The 26114-nt window shown below is 33.3% G+C and overlaps 1 protein-coding gene across 1 annotated transcript; it reads left to right on the forward strand.

Annotated features, from left to right (window-relative positions):
- The first annotated feature begins 702 nt into the window (after nt 1-702).
- LOC100780069 (serine carboxypeptidase-like 11) lies at nt 703-7011 on the forward strand. The gene is made up of 14 exons (XM_003520916.5): nt 703-936; nt 1023-1171; nt 3228-3304; nt 3548-3667; nt 3854-3956; nt 4506-4543; nt 4714-4812; nt 4901-4987; nt 5095-5247; nt 5330-5401; nt 5584-5699; nt 5801-5914; nt 6465-6510; nt 6650-7011. The coding sequence occupies exons 1-14, from the start codon at nt 806-808 to the stop codon at nt 6731-6733; spliced, it is 1389 nt and encodes a 462-aa protein (XP_003520964.2). The 5' UTR covers nt 703-805; the 3' UTR covers nt 6734-7011.
- The last annotated feature ends 19103 nt before the right edge of the window (nt 7012-26114 follow it).

Below are 26114 nucleotides of genomic sequence, written 5' to 3' on the forward strand. Positions count from 1 at the left end.
AAAACAACATAGCAGCAATGACAGTAGACGCTTCAAAAAAGTATCGCCCCCTATTTCAATTATAAAAAGAAACTGATTTTATATTTATTAAAAAGTTTATTAATTTCCTTAAATTATGTTAATCTTAATTTTTTAAAAAAATTATCATTCAAATTTGATATTAAACATTATTCTCCTATTTAATAAAAACTATTTAAAAAAATAATATTATTAAATAAGATAAAAATAATTGAGATTAACTTATATTTGATATCAAAATATATATATATATATATATATATATATATATATATATATTAACATTTGAGACTAGAAAGAGTAAAAATCACAATAGAGTATGTTATTATCTTTTCTTTTAGGAATTCCAACATCAACAATTATTTTTTTTAAGAATATTAATGGTTAATTTTTATTAGAAAAAATATTTAAATTCAGTATCTTTCTCTCCTTTTTTTTTCCATTTACATCTAAGTTAATCTTACATCCTCTCCCAATATTAGTAGTGTATGGTTAATAGGATGAGTTTTATAAATATAATTTTCAACACTCTGATTTTATAAAATTAAATCTAAAGTGAAATACATTTATATTTAAGCATTTTTATCTTTTAAAAAAATAAAAAATTCTCACTTTAATAAAAAAAAATACATTTTTTTAATTCAACGTGTTGCTTAACTTGCCTCTAAATTATGCTAACAAGTAACTAAGTCAACTATCATTGTTATGTCCAATATTCCAGTTGGGCACTTCTAAAACTGCACAAGAAGAAGAAGCTTCAACCCCAGGAATAAGCACGGTTTCTAAAATGTTTTGCAATTTTCACATTATTCTTCTAATTGCTCTTGCACTTTTGGTACAAATATCATCTCAGCTTGGCTCCAAGGTAGAAGTGCTTCCTGGCTTTGAAGGCCCTCTTCCTTTTGAACTGGAAACAGGGTAAGCATTATGCAAGCAACACCACTTCCACTTTTTTGGTTTGAATGTTGTTGAATTTTCATTTAATTAACTTAGGGCAATAACAGGTACGTTGGATTAGGAGAAAAAGATGATGACATGCAAGTGTTTTACTACTTTGTTAAGTCAGAAAATGATCCTCAGAAAGACCCTCTTATGCTTTGGCTAACTGGTGGTCCTGGCTGCTCTTCATTTTCAGGTCTTGCCTTTCAAATAGGTAATTTTTTAGATACAAACTTTCTATGTTAATTCCTATAATAACAATAACTAGATTTGGATTATATTGTTGTTACCCTTCTATTTGACCAACTAATTCCAACCTGTGTGAGCTCCTATATAGATTGTATTACTCGATCTGAATCTGAATTACCCTATGACACCGTACTGCATTACTCAAAAAGCTGTTTTGGAAAATAGTTTTATCAAAAAGCTGTTTTGGAAAATAGTTTTATCAAAAAGCTCTTAACTGCAGGCTCGTAAGAAAAATACTCTCTCCTGGACTAAATTTGGTGGACTGAAATATAATATAAACAAATTTAATGTCATTGCTTCAAAAATACCCTTAAGTTCAAATCTGATTAAGTGTAGTTTAAGAAATGTGGTTGTTTTTTTTTCTGGTATGAAATCAAGAAAATTAAATGAGCTTAACTAGCTTTCTTAATTAGTGTAAAATGAGGCATTTTTGCTTATATTTGAATCTAGAGGGAGTATTACTTCTGTACATTTTTACCTGTCCACTTTGGAAGATAGAACACAAATTGAGAAATGCAATTTATATCCTGATATGGCTTCCAAGTCCACTATCATTTCTCTCTCATTTGTGAAGTGTAAAATATTTAAGAATTAAGATAATGGCATAATTGAAAAGATAGTAAATTGTAATTAATATTTTGTTGAACTTTAAAACCGAAAGATAAAATAGGAACTATTTTATGCAATTTATTTCATGTAAATTTTCTCCTCAGTAGTATGTAATCGACCCAACAGAAAGTATCAAATAAAATTTGCAACTAAAGAGTACAAACTAGTTTGAACTGATTCATTCCAAAATGCTTGAGCACCTTGTCAACATATTTGCTGTGATTGAGATATTGTCCCAGCACTTCTGTTTCTGATTATTTCCAGTGTACTATAACATTTTGTGCTACACTGTGATCTTTTGTCTTGAATTTTCCATTCAGCTGAGCTTTACCAGCATGATTATTTCCCACGAGAACCTTACCTCCATCGGTTTCCAATTGAGTGCTTAACCAGTTCTCATTGAGAACATGAGATAGGTACATCTTGGATGATGAATCCATTTTTGTTCCAATGCCTCAAATGTAAGCTACATCCCCCCATTTTCATAATTCTTTCCATCATTGTTGCATACATGGTTTAGCCTTCCTCTGAGGGTGTAATGGACTGAGCAACACTCTGATCTACCACAGTATTTTGATACTAAAAGAATTGTTTGAAAGCTTTTGATCCATTCAATTGGTTCTGCTTCACCACACTATTTTATATTCAGGTGGTACATAGGAGTCACATTTTTCACTGCCAATAAGTTGGGGCAACACAAAATGGCTCAGCCAGTGTTTCTTGCATAGCCAATATCTCAGCCTTTATGGTCTTTCCCTCCAACAACATACAAATCCCCTTAACCTCTTCTTGCACTGATAACATTTCACTCTCTGGCCTCTTGTTAATTTTCTACCTTTGAGTCATCTGGATCAAGGGCTCTGATACCAAATGATGAGAAATTAGATACCTTTGTTTATTGAATTTAGCAAGCAACTTCCAATGTTATTTTTCTCATGCATTATTCTCCTCAGTCCCCAGTTGGTCGTCGTTGCTCCTCAATATATGTATAAGAGATAATTTTTGTTCTATGAGGTAGCATTTAAACTAGTCTTTATTTCCTTTTTAGATAGTTTAAATATAATGAGATTTGGAGTACATTTAAAATTGAACATCACTTAAAATATTGAATCATGTTGAAACAGATGTTCAAAAGTTACATAATTCCTTCTTCTTTTTTTTATTATAGATGTGGCATCATCTAAAATATTAGTCAATTTATTATTTTTCATCAAATTTGAATAGTCATATAGCCAGCTTGGCATAGATTTGCATCATACAGAAATCATTCTGCTAAAAAATATGGATACCAGTGTTCTGTTTTCACTATTTTTCTGTTTTGGTTTAGTTTTTCAATACAATTGATCCTACTGAAAGTGATACACTAAATAACTTACAAAAAATGACTTCTGTCATCAATTGGGTCTAAATAGGTCCACTTCGATTCAAGATTGAGGAGTATGATGGGAGTGTGCCAAATTTGATCTTGAGGCCACAGTCCTGGACAAAGGTATAGATTTCAGAATGCATACTCAAGAGTTTGACATTGATTTATTGATAATAATAAAACTAATAATAAATGGTTCTAAAAATAATAATTACTGTTAATAATTTTATATTAAGTATGTGGTTATAATGTGTGTCAGGATAACTATATTGAAAATAATACTTGTTCTTGTTACATGATTCTTTTTAATATTTTGTTATTGGAGGGTGATGTGGTGCTACAAATGTTAATGCTTATTTTTGTCAGGTTTGCAACATTATTTTTGTAGATTTGCCTTTTGGAACTGGCTTCTCATATGCAAAAAATCTCACTGCTCAACGGAGTGACTGGAAATTAGTTCACCATACCCATCAATTTCTTAGGAAGGTACAGTCACTATGTGTGTGATCAATCGATCATGTCCCTGTCATCATATTTCGTGCAAACTGCAAATTTTTTTTTCATTGTAGTTTACTTTAGGAGAATCGATCTCCTAACCATTCTGAAAACAAACTATTATAATTTTGATCATTTTATTATTAAGCTACAATCTTTATCTTGTAATCTATGTAGTGGCTGATTGATCACCCAGAATTTCTTTCAAATGAATTTTATATGGGAGCTGATTCTTATTCTGGCATACCTGCCCCTGCTATTGTTCAAGAGATTTCAAATGGTAAGAAATTTTAAAGGGTTAATTTGTAAGATGAATCAGCTATTCAACTAATAGTTATTGTCTTTACAATTTAATGAATTTATAATGACAACTTACAAGTAGACTGTGCACTTGTGTTTCCTTGTTCTATTAATTTTATAGATAATGAATGGTTTCTATCTAGACTATGTTTGGCAAGGCATTTCAGCTAGCTTCTAGCTTTTTTTACTAGCTGAGAAGCTCATGTGGTTGTTTGGTAAGCATGCTTTTTTTAGTAGCTTCTAACGTTTTTTGAAACGCTACTTGAAGTAGCATTTTTTGCAATATATTAAATTTGAACTTAGTCATCAATTATATCTGAAAATTTGATTTCTTTTAACATCTTCCAAATATATAACCGTAAATATCATTGAATATAATTTTCAAAATTAAAGACAGATTTTTTACAGGATTTCTTTTTAGACGCATATAAACTGCAGCATTTTACATATAACTAACATATAGAAAGCTTGAACATACAGATATTTATGATAAAGCTTACTGTTATTCTTCAATTTCCTTAATTCACAGGAAATGAAAAAGGTCTCCAACCACGGATAAATCTCCAGGTTCGCAATAAATTTCTCTGTCTATGCTTTTACTACAGACAATTTTTTTTTTCTCTAGAAAGTGGGTTTTGACAATAGATTCAACCAAGCTTTTTGCCTTTTCAGAGTTGTAATGTTATCAATTCCTTTTATGGACTCTGAAGCCTAAATTGATCTTAAGATATTTTCAGGGATATCTGCTAGGGAACCCCATAACAACAAGAAATGAAGGAAATGATCAAATCCCATTTGCTCATGGAATGGGACTTATTTCTGATGAACTATATGCGGTAATAGAAGTATTTTTTTTCCTGTTTATTTTTAAGAAGTGTTAAAAGAAATGCCAATAATTCTTAGACATCTACCATTTATGAACAGTCACTTCAGAGAAATTGTAAAGGAGAGTATGAAAATAGAGATTCCAGAAATGTGTTGTGTTTAAGAGATCTCAAACACTATGATGAGGCAAGTAATGACCATCACATTTTTATTATGATAATCCCTTCTACCCTTTCTAACCAGATATGTTGAGTTTATTCATCATAATAATAAATATTATTTCTTATCTTCAGTGCCTTTCAGGAATCAATACTTTCTATATTTTGGATCGCTATTGTAAATCTGATTCGCCTAAAAAACATGAAGCTCGGTGGAGGAGATCTCTGACTCAGAAGTTTGAGGCCTCTCTTAATTCTCATCTCAGAGTGCCAGACATAAGATGCCAAGTAATTCTTGCCTCCTTGCATAGACTCTTACATATTTTGTCCATCAAGGTTCAAAATATGATTACGTTATTTTACATTGTAGATTTTTGGGTTTTTCCTTGCCACTCAATGGGCCAATGACGAAAGTGTTCGCAAGTCACTGCATATTCGAGAGGTTTGATATAATACATAGTTCATTTTGTTTAGTAAATTGGTAGTGCTGCATCACAGTTGTAAACAAATTCCTTAGTCTATGTTCAGTTTGGAATGAGTTTAAATTTGAGTCATTGACCAAAGAAAGCCTTAGCACTTCATGGATGTCATACATACCGATCTACTTAGCTTAATGTACTTCAGGGAACTATAGGCAAATGGGAACGTTGTTACACTACAGATTTTGAGGAACAGATCTTCAGTAGCTTTGAGTTTCATGTAAATCTCAGTGCAAAAGGATATCGTTCTTTAATATACAGGTGAAGATTTTCAAATCTAACATTGTGTTTTTCTGAAAACTGTTGTTTCCATGTGTTCAGTGTTTTTCTGATTTCTAATGCCAATGGTGTTTTGTTGACAGTGGAGATCATGATGCAGTTGTTCCTTTCATGTCAACCCAAGCATGGATTAGGGCTCTAAACTACTCCATTGTGGAAGATTGGAGGCCATGGCTTCTAGAAGACCAAGTTGCAGGGTCAGAATGACACTTTAATTAGCCTTGATATGAAAAATCTTTACTTATTTTACATGCAAAACCTAATAGCAGATCATGCATCAGAACCAGACCATTACTCATACACTTGTATGTGTTTGTCAAAGTGAGAAAAGCTTGGGTCCCTTTAAGATTTGGGACCACGAGGTTGACCCAGAAATTATGTGCTTATAGAAAATACAAATGGGTAAAGGATGCTTTTTAATTTTTTATCCATATGAATTGAACATAGTACCAGGGGATTTACAACGCTCACACACTCTACTTAACCAACTGAGCTAGACTCCTTTGGGAAAAGGATGTTTTGGGATACCTAAGAAACGATCTTTACTAGTATATAGTACCGGGGGAAAATATTGGAATAGGAGATACACCTGATTCTTATTTTCCACTCACTATGATTTAATAAGAACTCCAAAAATTTCAATCCTAATTTCCCATCATTTCTTAGTGTTTTACTTTTCCTACCAAGCAAATCCTAAGACATCATTCATGCATACAAATCTTTGTGAATAATGTGCCTTCTATGCAGATACACAAGGACTTACTCGAATCAAATGACATTTGCAACTGTGAAGGTAAGAACATTCAATTTAGATATCACAAGTGCTCCTTTATTCTTATTTTTTAAGAAAAAAAAAAAAAAAAGCATCATCTGGTGAAATATTTGTCTCTTGTGGTGTTGTCCAAATTTGATATCATTCTAATTAATTGCAGGGTTCAGGACATACAGCTCCAGAGTACAAGCCTGAGGAAGGTTTTGCCATGTTCAGTAGATGGATAGCTAATATGCCTTTGTAACTCAGCCGCTATGTTGGCAGAAATCTAGGTTATCAATGTTATGCTCATTTGTCTATGATTTTTTATTTTTTGAATTGTCAATGTTTAAAGATCCTGTATTTTAAAGTGAGCAAAGCAGTAGTGTCAAATAACTGTTTGTACTATCTGAAATTTTTTCTTTAATTTCTTTTAATCCGACATCTTCGGATTCATCTAGAGAACGGTCTTGTAAAGTGCAATTCCTACTTTATGAGGGGAATGGGGAATATTTGGAGACGTTGGGATTTTACTATGGAAAATTAAATACTAAATATCCAGAAGGTATTCCTTTCCCTCTATCCCATCAAGGTCAGGATGATCAATTAATGAAAACAATGTTTTTTAAAACCAGTTTAGCCATTGCTCTGGTGAAGGAATTGAAGTGGTATTGTCATAGTTGAATCCGAAATTAATATATTTAAGTATTAATAAAAGGAAATTGTTGTATGTTGCGTACTATATCTCACAAAAAGTATGAAAGTGTAAATCAACCATTGATCCATGATTTGCGTCATTTTCTTTTCCTTTTAATCTTTAATCAATAAAAGAGGTTATGTGTGTATTCTGGATTCATTCGTGTATGTTGTTTTTTGTCTTAACCCTCTCATGAAGAAAGAGACATGAACTAATTCGGAATTTGATCGGAAGATAAATTGTTGGACATTTTAGTGTAATTGATCTCTTTATTATGTTAAAATAAGAGTGCACACTTGTTTTAATGTAATAACGAGATGTTCGGTTTAGGCAAATTTTGGAAATTACATGGAAGTGACTTTCAGGAAAAGACAGTTTTTAAAAAAAGATAAAACTTCCATCAACCGTCAAAAACCACCTGTTCTTTGATCTTAAATAATCATTTTGGTTCAGAAAGCACAACGGGTGACAAAACATACAAGACCAAAACAAAACTCTTGAATTATAATCTTCTGATTTTATCCGATTGAACAATTTTGGTTGAACCCCGAAATTTGATTCAATCTGAAAGTGTTATACACGACTTCAGATTTATCCAGTATTATCTCGATTATCAAATTAACCAACAAAAGATTGAATCAAATCTTTCGAGATGACGAATGCTAGTTCGAAGATGACAAGCAAGTTTGCGAAGTTGGACAAGTTTGAAGGGCAGGATTTCAGAAGATGGCAGAAGAAGATGCACTTTCTCTTGACAACATTGAAGGTGGTGTATGTGCTGAGTACACCGATGCCGGTGTTTATGGAAGACGAAACTCTGGATCAAACAAGGAAGCGTTCGAAATGGGAGAACGACGATTACATTTGTCGTGGACACATTCTGAACGGTATGTCTGACTCTCTCTTTGATATTTATCAAAATGTTGAGTCTGCTAAGGAATTATGGGACTCTCTTGAATCCAAGTATATGGCAGAAGATGCCTCAAGTAACAAATTCTTAGTTAGTAATTTCTTTAATTACAAAATGATTGATTCAAGGCCTGTTATGGAACAATATAATGAACTGCTGCGGATTTTGGGTCAGTTTACTCAACATGATTTGAAAATGGATGAATCCATTGCAGTTTCATCCATAATTGCTAAATTGTCTTCTTCTTGGAAAGACTTCAAGTATACCTTGAAACATAAGAAGGAAGAGTTGACTCTGGTTCAACTCGATAGTCATTTCATGATTGAGGAGTCGCTGAGGGCTCAGGAAATTGACAAAGTCAATGATAAAAACGTAGCAGGTTCCTCTTCCGTTAATATAGTAGAGGAAAGTGGAACAGTTAAGAAAAATTACAATGCTAAAGGTAACAAACAAAAATTTCAAGGAAATAAGAATAAAGGTCCAAACAAACAGACAAAATTTTCATGTTGGAAGTGTGGGAAACCTGGTCATTTAAAGAGGGATTGTCGGGTGTTCAAAGGAAAGAACAAGGCTGGTCCAAGTGGGTCTAATGATCCTGAAAAGCAACAAGGTCAGATTGTAGTGAATAATTTTAATTCGAATACGAATTCAAATTATGTATCACTAATATCTTATGCATTCTATGTGCAAGATGATAATGTTGCTTGGTGGTTTGATACGGGAGCAACAAGCCATGTGTGCAAAGATCGTCGTTGGTTCAAGGAATTTAGACCAATCGATGATGACTCTATTGTGAAGATAGGCAATGTTGCAACTGAACCAATCCTAGCATTAGGTTGTGTGAATTTAGTTTTTACTTCCGGAAAAAGTTTGTATTTGGATAATGTCTTATTTGTACCTGGTATTCGTAAGAACTTATTGTCTGGTATGGTTTTAAATAATTGTGGTTTCAAGCAAGTACTTGAAAGTGACAAGTACATCTTGTCAAGACATGGTTCGTTTGTTGGATTTGGTTATCTTTGTAATGGAATGTTTAAATTAAACATTGATGTTCCTTTTGTTCATGAATCTGTTTGTATGGCCTCGTGTAGTTCTATAACTAATATGACAAAATCAAAAATTTGGCATGCTAGATTAGGACATGTTCATTACAAAAGATTAAAAGATATGTCAAAAACTAGTATGATTCCTCCTTTTGATATGAACATTGAAAAATGCAAAACTTGCATGTTGACCAAGATCACTAGGAAACCTTTTAAGGATGTTAAAAGTGAGACTAAAGTCTTAGACCTTATTCATAGTGATTTGTGTGATTTGCATGCTACTCCATCATTAGGTCATAAAAAATATCTTGTTACTTTTATTGATGATGCATCAAGGTATTGTTATGTATATTTATTAAATACAAAAGATGAAGCTCTTGATAAATTTAAAATTTATAAGAAAGAGGTAGAACTTCATCAAAATGGGCTAATCAAAACTCTTCGTACGGATAGGGGAGGTGAGTACTATGATCCGGTTTATTTTCAATCTACTGGAATAATACATCAAACTACAGCTCCCTATACACCACAACAGAATGGTGTAGCCAAAAGGAAGAATAGAACCTTGAAAGAAATGGTGAATTCCATGTTATCCTATTCGGGTTTAAGTGAAGGATTTTGGGGTGAGGCTATGTTGACAGCCTGTTACTTGTTGAACCGAATTCCTAACAAAAGGAATAAGGTTACCCCATATGAACTTTGGCACAAAAAGACACCAAATTTGAGTTATCTCAAAATTTGGGGATGTAGGGCTGTAGTCAAGCTTACAAAACCTAAAAGGAAAACCATAGGTGAAAGAGGTATAGATTGCATATTTATTGGATATGCTGAACATTCTAAAGCATATAGATTCTATGTGCTAGAATCTAATGATTCTGTTGTTGTGAACTCGGTTATAGAGTCACGGGATGCTATCTTTGATGAACAAAGGTTTACATCTATACCTAGGCCAAAGGACATGAATTCCATGTCGAAAGTCTCAGTTAATATTGAGGATATACCTTCAACTAGTACTGAAACTAGAAAGAGTACGAGAGTAAGAAAGGCTAAGTCATTTGGTAATGACTTTCAACTCTATTTGGTTGAAGGGTCAAGGAATGATATTGAATTTCAATATCAATATTGCCTTAATGTTGAGGAAGACCCAAAGACTTTTAGTGAAGCAATGGCTTCAAGGGATGTTGTATTCTGGAAAGAAGCAATCCAAAGTGAGATGGATTTCATCATGCAAAATAATACCTGGAAATTGGTTGACTTACCTCCTGGATGTAAGCCATTAGGATGTAAGATGATCTTTAGGAGAAAGATGAAAGTGGATGGTACTGTTGACAAGTACAAAGCTAGATTGGTTATCCAAGGCTTTAGGCAAAAGGAGGGTATTGATTTTTTCGATACATATGCTCCTGTTGCTAGGATATCCACTATTAGACTGTTGTTAGCACTTGCTGCTATCCACAATCTGGTGATTCACCAAATGGATGTGAAAACTGCATTCTTAAATGGTGAATTGGATGAAGAGATATACATGAAACAACCTGAAGGGTTTGTTATGCCAAGAAATGAAAATAAGGTGTGTAAACTGATGAAATCTCTTTATGGCTTGAAACAAGCGCCTAAACAATGGCATCAAAAATTTGATGAGGTTGTGTTGTCTAGTGGTTTTGTTCTAAACCAAGCAAATAAATGTCTATACAGCAAGTTTGATACTCATGGCAAAGGAGTTATCATTTGTTTGCATGTAGACGACATGTTGATCTTTGGTACCGACCAAGATCAAGTTGATGAAACTAAGGCATTTTTGTCTTCTAAGTTTGATATGAAAGATATGGGGGAGGCGGATGTGATCTTAGGAATAAAGATCAAACATGGAAACAATGGCATTTCCATCTCTCAATCACATTATATTGAGAAGATATTGGAGAAATTTAATTTTAAAGATTGTTCTCCGGTAAGTACTCCCATTGATCCTAACCTGAAGCTATTACCTAATAAAGGTGTAGCAGTGTCTCAACTTGAATACTCAAGGGCGATAGGATCACTCATGTATGCAATGATTAGTACTAGGCCTGATATAGCTTATGTTGTTGCTAAACTTAGTAGGTTTACAAGTAATCCCAGTTCTCATCATTGGCAAGCTATGAATAGAGTATTCAAGTACTTAAAGGGAACCATTGATTATGGTTTGACATATACTGGATTTCCTTCGGTTATTGAAGGTTATTCTGATGCAAGTTGGATAACCAATATGGAAGATTATTCATCCACAAGTGGTTGGGTATTCCTCCTTGGAGGAGGTGCTATCTCTTGGGCATCCAAGAAACAGACCTGCATTACAAATTCAACAATGGAATCTGAATTTTTAGCTTTAGCAGCAACTGGTAAAGAAGTTGAGTGGCTAAGAAATCTGATCTATGAGATTCCATTGTGGCCCAAACCTATACCTCCCATGTCTATCAGGTGCGATAGTCAGGCTACTTTGGCCAAGGAGGAATCTGCGCTGCCAGAAATCGTGCAAGGCACAACCTTTACAATGCATGGACACTTTAAGCATGATTTCTGGCATCTTTTAAGTTAGGGACTATTTTGCAACACTTATGCAAAAGATAGGGACTATTTTGAGTTTTTCATTAAGTTAGGGACTAATATGCAACAGGGGTACAGAGTCAAGGACTAAATTGCCTATTTACTCGTTTTGTTATCATCAAATGACGTGACATCTTTTAGGAGGCACGTCCATGTGTCATGCCATGTGGCATCAAAGGACTATCATGGACTAAATTGCCTATTCACTCCTTTATCCCTCTAACAACACTTTTCTTCTTGGCACTTATGACACCTCTCTTTTTCTGCCCTTATTTCAAAGTTTTTTTTTTAACTTTAGCACTTATGGCGCCTCTTTTTTTCTACTTTTATTTGCAAATTTTTTTCTTTTTTTTTGGATAAGAATACTTTGGGCTTACAAGCTTCTGAGGGTGCCCTATTGTGTGCTTTTTTACATATATAGGAAAATTCCCTTAGCAATCCCCCAAATTAAGGACTTATCATAACTTGAAACCCTTATGCTCTCTTAGAATCCTAAAACAAGGTCAAGGATATCAAAATTAGGCTTAGGGGTTTATTCAAACAAATCATTATTACTTTTGACTCAACAGGGGTGCAAGGGATAAATTCATCACAGGTTGGCTTTTTGGCTGAGTGGCTAAAATAAAAAGAAACATGACATTGATCATATCCACCTTATGCAAATAATCTAACATTCTAAGAATGATGCAAAATTAGGAATTTAAAAATAGACATTCTCTCATAATTAAGTTCACACAGCTCACTGGGACAAGATAAAGTTATCGGCTTACTGGACCATGATCTCTTTCCATCAAGCTAACCTTTCTCTCTTTGTGATTCATGTTCCACTGTTTGACTGACTCTTGCTTCAAGGAAACCAGTATTTCAAAATTGTCATGCAGCATTTCAAGTGTTGAATCCTTCAGAAAAAGCCTAAATAGTGACTTCACAAATATCATGCAATTTTTATTCAATGACTAAATTCAAACTATTGGAATTAAATTGCTGAAATCAAAATGCACAAAATCAAAATACATAAAATCAAAATAAAGAAAAGAAATAACACAACTATCCTAAAAAAAAAATGTGATTAACTAAAAGAGAGATAAAGTAAGAAATCCTGGGTTGCCTCCCAGTAAGCGCTTCTTTAACGTCATTAGCTTGACGAGTCAAAAGCCTTCAAGGTGGCATGAAGGTCATGTAGAACACATTTTCCTTGCATTTTCACCTCTTAGCTAGAGATGCCATGAAATTCATGTATTCTAGAAGCACCTTCCACATTATTGCAAGAGAAGTGCTAGTGATCAAGGAAAGAATGACACTCAAGGCTTTCTTATGTTCTCCATGCCTTTCTTCCTTGACAATCAGTTGATGAGGAAGGGTATCGACTTGGAGAATACTTTCTTGTTGAATTTCTACTTGTGAGTACTTATCCCATTGTTGCACATTCTCCTCACTTTTTTTTCATCTTTTTCTTTTGAATCATGCTCTTCTTGAAGGCTTTCCTCGTGAGCTTCAACCTCTACAAAGTTTTCTTCTCTTCTGGCCACAAATTTAGTCACTTCTTTTGCTAGCTTACCAACTTGAATTTCTAGACTTTTAAATGCTCATTGAGTAGATTCAGTGACTTCCTTGTATTGCATCAACAAATTATCCAAATCAGAACTTCTTTCTTCTTCATATTGGTTGTAGGGTTGTAACTCTTGCTCCCACTGATAATTTTCCATGGAGTAGCTCTTGCCAACCTGAATTTCCTAGTTTTGTATCGAGTTTTGATTGGCTGTAGAGGTAGCATGGTATGTTGTGAATTCTGCGAACACACTTTTAAGAGTTGGAGTTTTTTCTTCTTCATATTGATTGTAAGGGTGTATCTCCTGTCCCCACCAAGAATTTTTCATGGAGTAGAGATGACAGTTGTCATTGAAATGCTCTCCTCCACAAAAATCACAATTTATCGGTGGTGGGTAATTGACCCTTGGTCGCGTGCTGTCAAGATACTCAGTCCACCTCTTATAAATATCTTTCATCTTTAAAATATCTCCCATGGATCAAATTCTTATAAGGTTCCACCCTGCAAGCATAGACTTACAAGATTTTTTTTAAAAGTAAAATAAAATAAAAAATAAAAAGTGAAAACTAATTGCTTTAAAATTGGAATATGTAAATAATCAAGTACGAAAAACAAAGTCCTCGGCAACGGCGCCAAAAACTTGATATCTCGTTGGCAAGTGTACCAAATTTGTCACAAGTAGTAAAGTACTCGAGAGTCCAAGTGTCGAATCCACAAAGACTTTGTTTGTACTTAATGCAAACCCAAATTAAAAGCAATAGATAAAGAATTTAAAATAAAGATAAAGAAATATATTAGATAAGATAAAGATTTAAAAGAAAAGATAAAAGATTTAAAGATAAAAATAGAAGATAGAGAAGATAAAATATTTAAATTAAGATATGATAAAGATAAAAGAAAATAGAAGATAAAAGATAAGATAAGAAAAGTAAAAGATAAAAATAGAAGATAAAAATAAAATAAAATCATAATTTGACAATGTTGGGACTTAGCCTGCCTTATCTGCATATGATGTATGATTTTAGGTTTTTCTCTATCAATTTGGTAAATTTTTCCTACCTACTTGCCCCTGATGTCTCAGGATGACAAGCCTATCTCACCTATCTATCTCTCAAATATCTTTGCAAAGACTCAATAGATGAAATGCATGAAGTTCTAATTCTAGATGTTTGCTTTGATGCATACACATGATGCAATCACTTTATGTCTAGCAATGATTTTATCAAGATATCCCTTCCTTTTAGTTCTATTAGAAATTATCCTCTCTCAAGCGACTAATTCCTAAAACATATGCATGCAAAACCTTCCTTGTTTTTTTATTAAGGATTACCCTCTCTCGAGCACCTAACCCTCGAAGATAATGCAAGGATGAATAATGCATGATAAAGATGAAGTGTACAATACATCTTTTGGCTTTTAGGCCTGCCAGACCCTAACTAGGGGTTTAACCACTCATGGCTATTGAGGGCTTTACAATGGGAGAGTGTTAAAGAAAGGGATGGAATAAGAGGGGTGAAAGAAAGGGAGAAAATGATTTACCCTAAAGGGGATTTTGTAGTAGTGGTCCTTTTTGTGCTTGACTTGACTCCTTTTTTATAGTTGTTGTAGTGGACTTGGACTTAATGCTAGAAATCTTTCTTTTTGATATTTTTGATATCTTTTGAATTTGTTTTGCTTTTAATCATATCTTCCCGAGATTTTCTCATATTTTGGATATTTTCTCGATTTTTCTCTCTTTTAATCTCTCATTTTCATATATGTTTTTTTTTAATACAACACCCATGTCATCTTCCAAGCCACTACCCAATCAAAGCTGCTATTTGAAATTAGAAGTAGCTTCTATTAAGATTTCATATAATAATGAAACAAAATAATTGAGAAATAAAACACATATAATAGAGTCCAAAAATCTACAATTGAATATTTAGCACAATTGAACTAATGAGTTTGTATAACAATAGTCTATTTATCTTATACCAAACTAAAAAACTTTAAACCCTTACTACTTAATGTATAGTAATTACAAAATATACAAAAAATAATTAGATTTCTAATTACTAAACATACCAAAAATAAAGTGCAAAAGTGTACTTTCAATGGACTATAAGATTGAGTTATTAATATTATGTCATACACAAATTCTAAGAGTAGAGAAGAAACCAGAAGTAAAAAAAGAATCCTATATTAATATTATTAATATAAGATGATTATTTTAAATTTTTCGACAATAAAATGTATATAAATAATAAATAAAAATATAGTTTAATTAAATTTAATGTATTTATCTTAATTATTTTTGTTTAAAAACACAATTTTCTATTTATTTAAAGAAGTAAATTTTATCTTCCCATAAAAAGTGTTTTAAAATAAATGTTTTTTAATTTAAAATAAAAACACTGATAATATATGTTACCATAATTATGTTACTTATATCTTTGGTAACATGGCCAATAATAACATAAAAAGATTTTAATATAAAAAATATTACTCCAGCTACTCTAAAGATATTCTAACTGAATGATTTTCAATAAAAAAAATACTATGATACAGTTAATTTTAATATTTTATCATAATTTTCAATGCATTTTAGTATAATTTGTTTATAGAATGCATATTAGTATAATTGATAATAAAAGCTTTTATTTGTTAATTTTTCAATAAGAGCGTTGATTTTACGGGCAGACTTCAAATTTGAACCTATATTGTATTAAAATATTCCTAATTGTACATTTAGTCTTAAAAGAAATTAAAATTAAAGGTGAAAATGAGATGGCCTTGGACAGTTGGACTTACCTTATTGAAGTCGTGCAAGCATCATTCAACAGCTGCCAATTTTGATTGTGCGTGTGGGTCCTACAAACTGTCAGTGTGAAAACCGAGGTAGGTAGTTGTAATTGTAGGAGGACGGGCAGGCGGCGCAGAGAAAAGAAGGAAGAAAGGAAGAGACAGCCAATTAAATTCAAAAAAACTGGACAAAGGGGTTTGACAAAAATGGCCTTAAATTGAATAGGTGGCACAAATTTGATGGGACTAAACTGTTATTTTCGTTAGTCTACTCACAGGTAGATAAAAAAATTCTATTTTTTTATTCTTATTATATTTATTAAATTTGTTAATTATTGTTTTTAAATAAATTATAATTTTATTATTTTCAGATATTTAATATATTTTAGATTAGTTTTAAATGAAAGATGGAACCAATCATCCACTCTCACAACCACTCCATCATCTCTGCGGCAGTGGGCAGTGGCCACTGCCGCAACCGTCATCATCTTGTTGATGTGCCTTGTTGATTTCTAATTCAAACATCAGATGCTAAGCCCACACCACGGTTGATTTTCTTCCCATCCTCACCGTTGTTTCAAATTCTTGCTTTTGCTTTAATCCTACATGACCACGTGTCACTAATGGACGTTTATTATCTTTCTGTACACCATCTATTCCTTTTGGGGTTTTGTCCTCCAACCATCCACTATTCGAATATCCCTTTTCCCTTGGACCACTATGACACCATTATTATTCATGAAAATGATTTACGTTTAATTACAAATTTTATTAACAAACTTTTATTATTTTATAGATTTTATCACTCAACTTTTATTTTTATAAATTTTATCACTCAATTTTTATTATTTAAGTTTTCTTTTCATGAATTATATATTCAATTTTCAATATTTTGTAAATTTTGTCCACCAATTTTTTTATTTTTATTTATTTTATCATGACATTGATAACAAAATAATATAAAAAATTATTTTTTTAGATTTCTATACATTAGATAACTAAGTAGAAAAATAACCTTCTATCTATTGTGATTATAACTAATTAAAAAGTCATTTTTCTATATTGATTATAATTATAAATAATATCAAAAGTTAATATTATTGATGACTGATAAGTTTACTAGTGACACATGGCCATGAAAGTTTGGTGATAGAATTGGTAATTAAGCCTAGATAATTTTCATGAATACACAATTATCATTTATAATTTTGATTACCAAATTCTATTTAAACATCAATTTATATAAATAAAAAAATATCATACTATCAACTAGTTATCATATAATCAACAAACATATCAAAATGAAACAGATACAAGTGGCATGGTTAATAACATTATTATTTTTTTAAAGAAAAAATATTATGAATAACATAAATCATACATATAGATAGAGTCATCTCTTACAAAAAAGAATTCTCATACTTTCTCGGTTCCAAGAGCGTGCTTCAAACAATGAGCATATATATGAGCTTGATCATCTCACTCAAATTGAGTAAGCAAGAAAACATGTTAATTACTGCATACTGTAGACAGATGGATATATATATATATATATATATATATATATATATCCATCAGCAACAATACAATAAATAGTCAAAATAAAACAAAAAAATAAGCCACATAAACATGATTGTAACAAACATGGGTAACTGAACTGAGTTGGTCCTAAAAACTAGGAAACCAACTTATTTATTAAGTCCTATTTTATAAACTGAAACAGTAAAAATAAATTACTGTACAGTTACAAAAGTATAACTTTAACACTCCTCTTTGCTTTTTGAATTGCACATTCCAATTTGTTGCCTTAGAAGTTCAAATTTGCCAATTGGAAGTGGCTTTGTAAACATGTCAGTCAACTGATTTTCAGATTTGCAGTAAACTAAATTTACTTCTCCACTTTGTTGCATCTCTCTCAAGAAATAGAGTATGATGTTGAAATGCTTAGTCTTCCCGTGACACATTGGATTGTTTGCAATTGCAATTGCTGTTTGGTTGTCAACAAAAATTTTAGTTCTATTTTTCTATTGCATGTCTAAATCACATAAAAAAATTTAACCATAAGGCTTGATTTACAATTGTTGATGTTGTTATGAATTTAGCCTCTGCAATAGACTGTGCTACAATCTCTTGCTTCTTTGTGCACCATGAGAAAACTCTTGAGGTACTCTTCATGTCATCAATGGATCCAGCCCAATCACTATCAGAGAATCCATAGAACCTGAATTTATGACACCTCTCAAATTTGACACCGTAATCAACAATGCCTTTAGCATACCTCAATATTCTTTTTGTTGCTCTTAAATGCACTTCACTAGCACAATGTCTGGCCTTGTTGCCATAAGATACATGAGACATCCAATCAACCTCCTATAATAACCTTCATCGACTTTATCAGTGCCATCTTTCTTGCTCAGTTTCTCCTTTTGATTCATTGGAGTGCTAACAGATTTGCATTCTTCAATTTGAAATTTCTTCAAAATTTCTTTTTCATATTTTCTTTGACAAATAAACACTTCGTTCTCATTTTGTTTGATCTCAATTCCTAGGAAATAGGTCATGAGACCAAGATTTGTCATTTCAAAAACTTGCATCATTTCTTGCTTGAACTCCTCAACAAGCCTTGTGTCATCTCCAATCACTAAGAGATCATCAACATAGAGGGAAACTATGAGCAAGTTATTTCCCTTGTGTTTCACATAAAGAGTGGACTCTGATAAGCTCTTTGCAAAGCCTATGCTCAATAGGTAATCATTTATCCTACTATACCTTAGTGCTTGTTTTAGGCCATAGAGGGCTTTTTTGAGAAGATAGGTTTTATCTTCTTTCCCTTGCTTTACGAATCCTTCTGGCTGCTCTATATATATTTCTTCTTGTAAGGTTCTATTTAAAAAGGTTGGTTTGACATCTAATTGGAAGACTTTCTAGCCCTTTTGTGCATCCACTGTTAGCACCAATCAAATTGTATCTAATCTGGACACAGGCACAAAAGTATCAGAATAATCAATACCAAAAGTTTGTGCATACCCTTTAACCACGAGTCTCGTCTTGTGTTTGTTGACTGAGGAATCTACATTAAGCTTTATTCTGAAAATCCATTTAACTCCAATGACTTTTCTATCTTCAGGCCTTTGAACCAACTCCTATGTTTTGTTTTTGTGTATCATAAACATCTCCTCCTCCATTGCAATTTTCCATTTTGGATCTTTTAGTGCTTCCTCACAGCTAGCAGGTTTATAAATTGCTACATTACATCTTTAATAGATGTCAGACAACAACCTTTTTCCTCTGATTGGAAGGTCATCTTCTAATTCATTCTGCATAAGCTCTATTGTTTGCTCTCCGGGATGATTGTCTCCATTGTTGAGGAAGGACCCATCTATTTGTGAGTTGTTCCAATCCCATTTCTGACCTTCATTGAAGTGTACATCTCTAGTGAGTGTCATCTTTTTAGTTTAAGGATGATAGACTTTGTAGGCTTTTGAAATTGAACTGTAGCCCACAAAGATTCCCATAATTGCTTTCTTGTCAAGTTTGTCATGCTTAACCTGTGGAGCATGAGTAAAACAAACACAATCAAACACTTTAAGAAAGGTTAGTGAAGGCTTAAACCCATACCAAGCCTCAAATGGAGTTTTATCATTCAAAGCCTTGGTTGGAAGCCGATTTTGCATGAAAGAAATCGTATTAACCGCCTCTACCCAAAATGTTTTAGGCAGCTCCATCTCATGCAACATGCACCTAGCCATCTCCATCACGATTCTGTTTCTCCTTTCACTAACTCCAATTTGCTCTAGAGTGTATGGAGTTATGAGTTGATGTTCAATGCCAGCTTCTTCACAAAATTGATTAAACTTTGCTTATGTATACTCCTTCCCATTGTCTGATTTTAGAAATTGAATCTTGCAGCCACTTTGGGTTTCTACCATGTTCTTGAACTTCATAAATACTCCAGCCACTTCATGCTTGAATTTTAAGAAAAAAAATCCAACACATTCTTGTAAAGTCATCTATGAAAAGAACAAAGTAGAGACTACCTTTTAGTGATGGTGTTCTTTGAGGTCCTGCAACATTAGTATCAATTAGCTGCAAGCCTGCAACTTTTGAGAGGCTCTCCAAGCTGATTTTGAGAATGACTTTCTGATTTGTTTACCAAATTGACAAGCATTACAATTTGTTAAATTATTAGAAAATTCTAGTAAGCCTTTTGACAAGTCCTTTTTTTCATATCTAGCATTCTTTCAAGATGGCAATGACCCAGTCTCTTGTGCCAGAGTTTTGTGGGACTGACTTGAGTGTAATAGGCTGCACATTCCTCATTTGTTGGATCAAACGAGAAGCTTCTATTTCTCATTTTAACCCTTAGAACATCTCGACCAACAATGTCACAAATAAGATAATGTTTATGTTCAAAGAACAATTTAAATCCCTTTTCAAGCAACTGACCTACATTTAGCAAGTTTTGGTCAATTTCAGGTACATAAAGAACACCTGAGATAAGTTTTGCACCTGAACTTGTTGAAATCAATATAGTTCCTTTTCCTTTTGCTTGAATATAATCATCATTCTCAATCTTGATCTTCAAGACATCAATAGGATTCAAATCCTTGAAAGCAGACTTGTCATATGTCATGTGATTTGTATAATCACTAATAATCAACCAACACTCTGAATTACTCGCTATAGAAAATAGGTTGTAGCAAAATTATGATCTTTTTCATCTTGCTCCATAACTTGGGCATTGGCTTCAAGTTGCTAAAATTTGCTTTTACAAATTACAACTTCGTGTCCAAGCTGATTGCACTTACTACACTTTGCATCTAGTATTCTCCAACACTTGAACGATGGGTGACCCATTTTTCCGCAATGCTGACAAGGTGGGTAATTTTTCCTTTTTACCTTACCTTTGTTTTGGTTGTTTGCATCATTTTTGTTGCTTGCTAGCTGGTTCTTCTTAAAATTTTTCTTTCTACTATTCCTAGAGTCATGATGCTTGGCTTGAAGTGCACCTTCAACCACACGATCTTCTCTCATTAGCCTTCGTTGTTCTTGGGCTTGTAAGGCATGTACCAGTTCTACCAATGTGATCTTATATAGATCATTTGTGTTCTTTAATGAGACTATAGATGCTTCATACCTCTCCGACACCGTTACCAAAACATTTTCAACTATTCTGGAATCAACAAAATCACCACCCAACAACCTTATCTTGTTGGCAATACCCAACAATTTGTCTTTGTAATCCTTGACTGTCTCAAACTCTTTCATCCTTTGCAACTCAAATTCCCTCATTAGATTAAGCACTTGCATGCTACATATTCTTTCATCTACAGCATATTCCTTCTCCACGTAATCCCAAATTGCTTTTGCTGATTTGAGAGCCATGATTCTTGTGAAGATGGTTTGAGAGACACCGACAAATAGACACAACTTTGCCTTTGCCTTTTTTGTTTTTTTTCTCCTTGTGAATTCTGATCTGGTTCATAGTAGGATTATCTGGCAGCGGAAGTACGTCATAATCCTCTTCAACAGCTTCCCAAAGATCTAATGCCTCTAGGTAAGTCTCTATTCTGACTACTCACAGATCATAATTTTCTCCAGTAAAGACAGGAAGAATGGCTTGAAAAAAACTTGTTTCAGAATCCATCACAAATCGAAACACACAAGCTCCTTCCGAAGAGTCTCTCATACCAATTTGTTGGTTTTTTGATGAGAAAGAATAAAAGAGAAGAAAAGGGATGATATGTTTGGTAGTGTGATGAGAAAGAAAATAATAACTTGATTTCATTCATCAACAACAATACAATAAATAGCCAAAATAAAACAGAAAAGCAAGTCATGTAAACATGATTGTAACAAACATGGGTAACTGAACTGAGTTGCTCCTAAAAACTAGGAAACCAACTTATTTACTAAGTCCTATTTTATAAACTGAAATAGTAAAAAAAAATTATCGTGCAGTTACAAAAGTATAACTTTAACACATATCATAGAAAATCTCATACTCAAACCTTTTCATATGTTAGTGAAGCCCAAACGTGCTTGTAGCCCACTAGCGAAAATTTCTTACCCCCTCAATTGACAATTGAACAAGAAAGATACTACTCAAGCTGCTCGATACACAAGTCGAGGCATCGACGTCGTTTAGTTTAGGTCTCTGGAACAAGAGGTGTTGTAGTTTGAAGGATATCACAAAAGATCAAGTCCTACATTGCTTGGGATAAGTTTGACTCATGTGTTTATATATCATTTTGTGATCTGAGCTTTCAAACTGGCTAGTAAGATATGAAAAACTTGCGCATGAGTTTGGGCCATGTGGGCTTGTCGTAGTGCAAATTCATCAATTTCCCCCCTCCTTGTGTGTGCAATAATGTACCAAGTATCAATTATCATAATTATGTTTTAATCAACATTTAATTTCCAATGTTCCTTTGCCTCCCAACAACCTTTTCCATACTATATCAAACATATTGAATAACTCCTGGAAAATTTGCTTGGGATGCTGTGGATAAATTCTTTAGGGTGATACTGTGGATAAATCCTTTAGGGTAACTTCTCACACGCCTTAGGAAGACATTGCATGTGACCATCAACACCACTTCCAATAGGAGGTCTACATGAGTTTCCATCGAATCTTCCTGACAATCTTTTACAAGCCAAAATTTCTCAGTTTACATCATGAACTGAATACTCCAAAACAATTCAGAAATGTGCAAGGTAAATTGCAATTGTCAATCAAATTTTTTCTTCTCTGCATCGATCTTGCTGAAGCTCAATTGAACATTATCAAACTCAAACAAAACAAAATTTTCATTCTTCTTTTGCTAAAGCACTAATACAAATTTATGTAATCAATTTGCTGATCACAAGTAAAGATATCGATCAGAGGCCCTTAACAATTCCAAATAGTGGTTCCTGGTTTGGCTCTTTGACACCATCCATATGTTTCATTGTTCTTCACTTTTGTGGATAGTAAAAATGGACCAATTTTATGCCTTTTAGCCAATGCAAGTAAAATAAACAATTACACTCTCAAACACATAGGAGCAGAGAGATTTAAACTTTTATTAGGCATTTAACATGATTTAATATTACATCAGTTTGTGAGATATTATGTTATCAAATAACAATGTATTTAAGCTTGATATGTTTATTATGAAAATGAAAATTAAAACTAATTAAAAATAAATTTACATGGGATGGGAGATACAACATCTAGAGATCAAGGATTTCAAAGCATCTTGCATTCCCATGACAATGGCATTCCAGAAATTAGCATTCAAGATAGCAGGGTATCTGAGGTGGTTTTGGTTTGTAAAATATAGTTTCCGTTTTCACTAATAGTTACAAAAAAAGCCATCCTATTTTCACTTCATTCCAAAGTTCAAATTTTTGTACAGTAAATGATGAAAACAACACTGCTTGATAGTATTTTTGTATTAGTGAAAATAGAAACATAAAACATTTCCATAGACCAAAGGCACCCTTAAATATTGTCATGAAGATACCTACCTGCGAAATGCTCTCTTAACAATCCTGAAATCTATTTTGTTTGATTAAAATTATTTTGATTTGGAAGTAAATGAATAATTGGTCATGATGCATTTAACAGTTTGTAACGTCGCCTATCACTTATAAGTTGCATCTGCACTATTGAATATGCTTTCAATGCTTAACAAAATATCATGCAATTTTACTTTTGGGCAAGTGGTTCAAGGTTGTTTCTTGAGTCAAACTAACATTAATTACACTAAGCTCCAAGTTTTTGTTCACAACAGTTGTTTGCATTGTTGCCAATTGCCATGATAATATGGCTAATTGGGGTTATATATATAATAGGTTACCTCATATAAATTATGGCGGCAAACCTCCAAAGTAAGGAATAACTTAAAATTTCTTGTCTTGATCTTCTTTGTGACTCGGAAAATGAAAAATTGTTATATTAGTTTGTTTCATCTTTTTTGCTTAGTTTCTGTTTAGGTGTTATTAAATGTTAAATTTGTTGTGTGCTCTATCTATTTTAAGGATGTTGTTCAAGAATCATATCCTGTATTGGAAAAGGTGTTGAGAGAAATTGAATTGCCCATCTGAGTTCTAATTGTTGATGGAAAACAAACTGACATGGATGTTTCTATTTAGTTATGCATGCTTGATTTGTTTTCATATTGATTGGAAATCATAATGTTGGAGCACTTTTCAATTTCATTATTAAGATATGGATTTCTTTTACTCTTTCAACATTTTCTCAACATGTTTTTTAGTTGTTCTTTACATTATGATGTTTTTGGGGGACGTGCATATGGGTGATCTATTAGGATAACTTAGGTTATTTATTTGTTAAAGTAATGCTCTATGTTCTCATATTTTATAGGACATGCACAACTGTTTCATGGACTTTTTGGGTTTTTTATGAGAAGGTGATTCTAGATTAATAAGGTGTACATTAGTCTTTAGCTCTTTTGCTTCTTTTAAAAAATTATTTGACAAATGTTGTCAAGATATCCATGTTTGCTCAATATTCCTGTCAGCTTATAAGTTAGTAGACTTTTTCCTTTGAACACAAAAATGTAATGCTGATCTAGATGATATGCATGTGCCCAAAATTTCTTTGTCGAATAACATGGGAGAAGGAAATTGGAAGGGAGAGGACTTGGTTTGTCAGTGTCAACTAACTGGTTGAAGGAGGGAGAGAAATTCTCCATGCTGCACTAGTGTTCTTGATCTTTGTTCTATAGCTCATTGTTACTAGTGCATAGATTGATTGTTTGCAGTGAAGATTAATCAGTTTTTCTCATGCACTTGTCTCTAGCCTTTTTCCAATTTCTATTTTCCCCCACTCCAATTTCTCTAGCCTTTGTGTGAAAATTTCTTGAATATAATTTGAAAATGGTATGAATTTGTATCTTGCACAAGACACTACATTTGTTCCTTTAGTTGCATATGCAGTAGACTTTGCAAGTGGAACTACTGTTCGCGGTCGGCAAATGCACCGGATCGCACAAGTAGTATAAAATGGTAAGAACCGAGTATCAAAATCTCGGGGAACTTGTGTTATCTGGCAAGCTATTTCGATAAATAGGCATCTGGTATGAAAATATAACTGTGGTTATGAACAGGTATTTAAACTATCTAGGCAAAAAGAAAGAAAATCATGCAAGAGAAATACTGAGTAAAAAAACAAGTAGAGAAAGCGTTGGTCTTCCTCATAGGTTCCTGTTGCTAAAAAGGATGTTCTCTATTTAACAATGCTCATGCGTTCCTATGTTGTCTCCTGGACTGCTAGACCCCAATTTGTCATGATAGCCTAGCCTAGTCCTGATCAAGCCTCGCCCGCAGATCCCTTTTGTAAGACTAAACTCAACCAAGACCACATTAAGACATACATACACAACTAAGCTCTTGTACCCCAATCCCTCGTGATAGCACAATAACTTAGTCCCGTACTATCAAGGACTTTAGAATCAGACCAATTCCCACTGTTGAATGACCCTAACAAAGCATGCATCTACATGATCAAGGTAAAAGCACACTGGAATGAAAAGTAGATAGCACAGAGATCACACAAAACATCATTACATAGATAGAAATATATTTACATCAGGTACCTATAGGGAAGATGCAACAAAGGATTTAGCTTTCCATAGTCCGGAAACCTCCTTTACAACAAAGAGAAGAACAAGATGAAATACTGCAAAAACACAAGTGGTGAGGATGTCTCCTTCACCTCTAGGATCTCACAATCACTCACAAACTCATCTCAAGCTCTCAGAACGGCTTCCACTTCGAACTCGCATCTCTGCAGATCTTCACACATCAAAATCTCTCAGAACTCTTTGGAACTTGGACCTTTCTCTCTCTAGAACTTCCTAAACATGCAAAAGCTTCAAGCCAAGGCCAGAATCTCGTGCATGCAGAGGCTTCTTCAAGAAAAATGCCAAACTCCTTTTGCAAATCTGATTTCAGGCTTAAATAGGTGGCTTTGTTCGTGCTCGTGCGCTTAGTGCACGTATGGACCGCTTAGCGCACGTTAGTGATTTTTGGCTTAGTGCGCTTCTCTCGCTTAGCAGATGAGCTGAAGCG

Source organism: Glycine max, chromosome 3 (assembly GCF_000004515.6).
Source record: "Glycine max cultivar Williams 82 chromosome 3, Glycine_max_v4.0, whole genome shotgun sequence".
Taxonomy (NCBI): domain Eukaryota; kingdom Viridiplantae; phylum Streptophyta; class Magnoliopsida; order Fabales; family Fabaceae; genus Glycine; species Glycine max.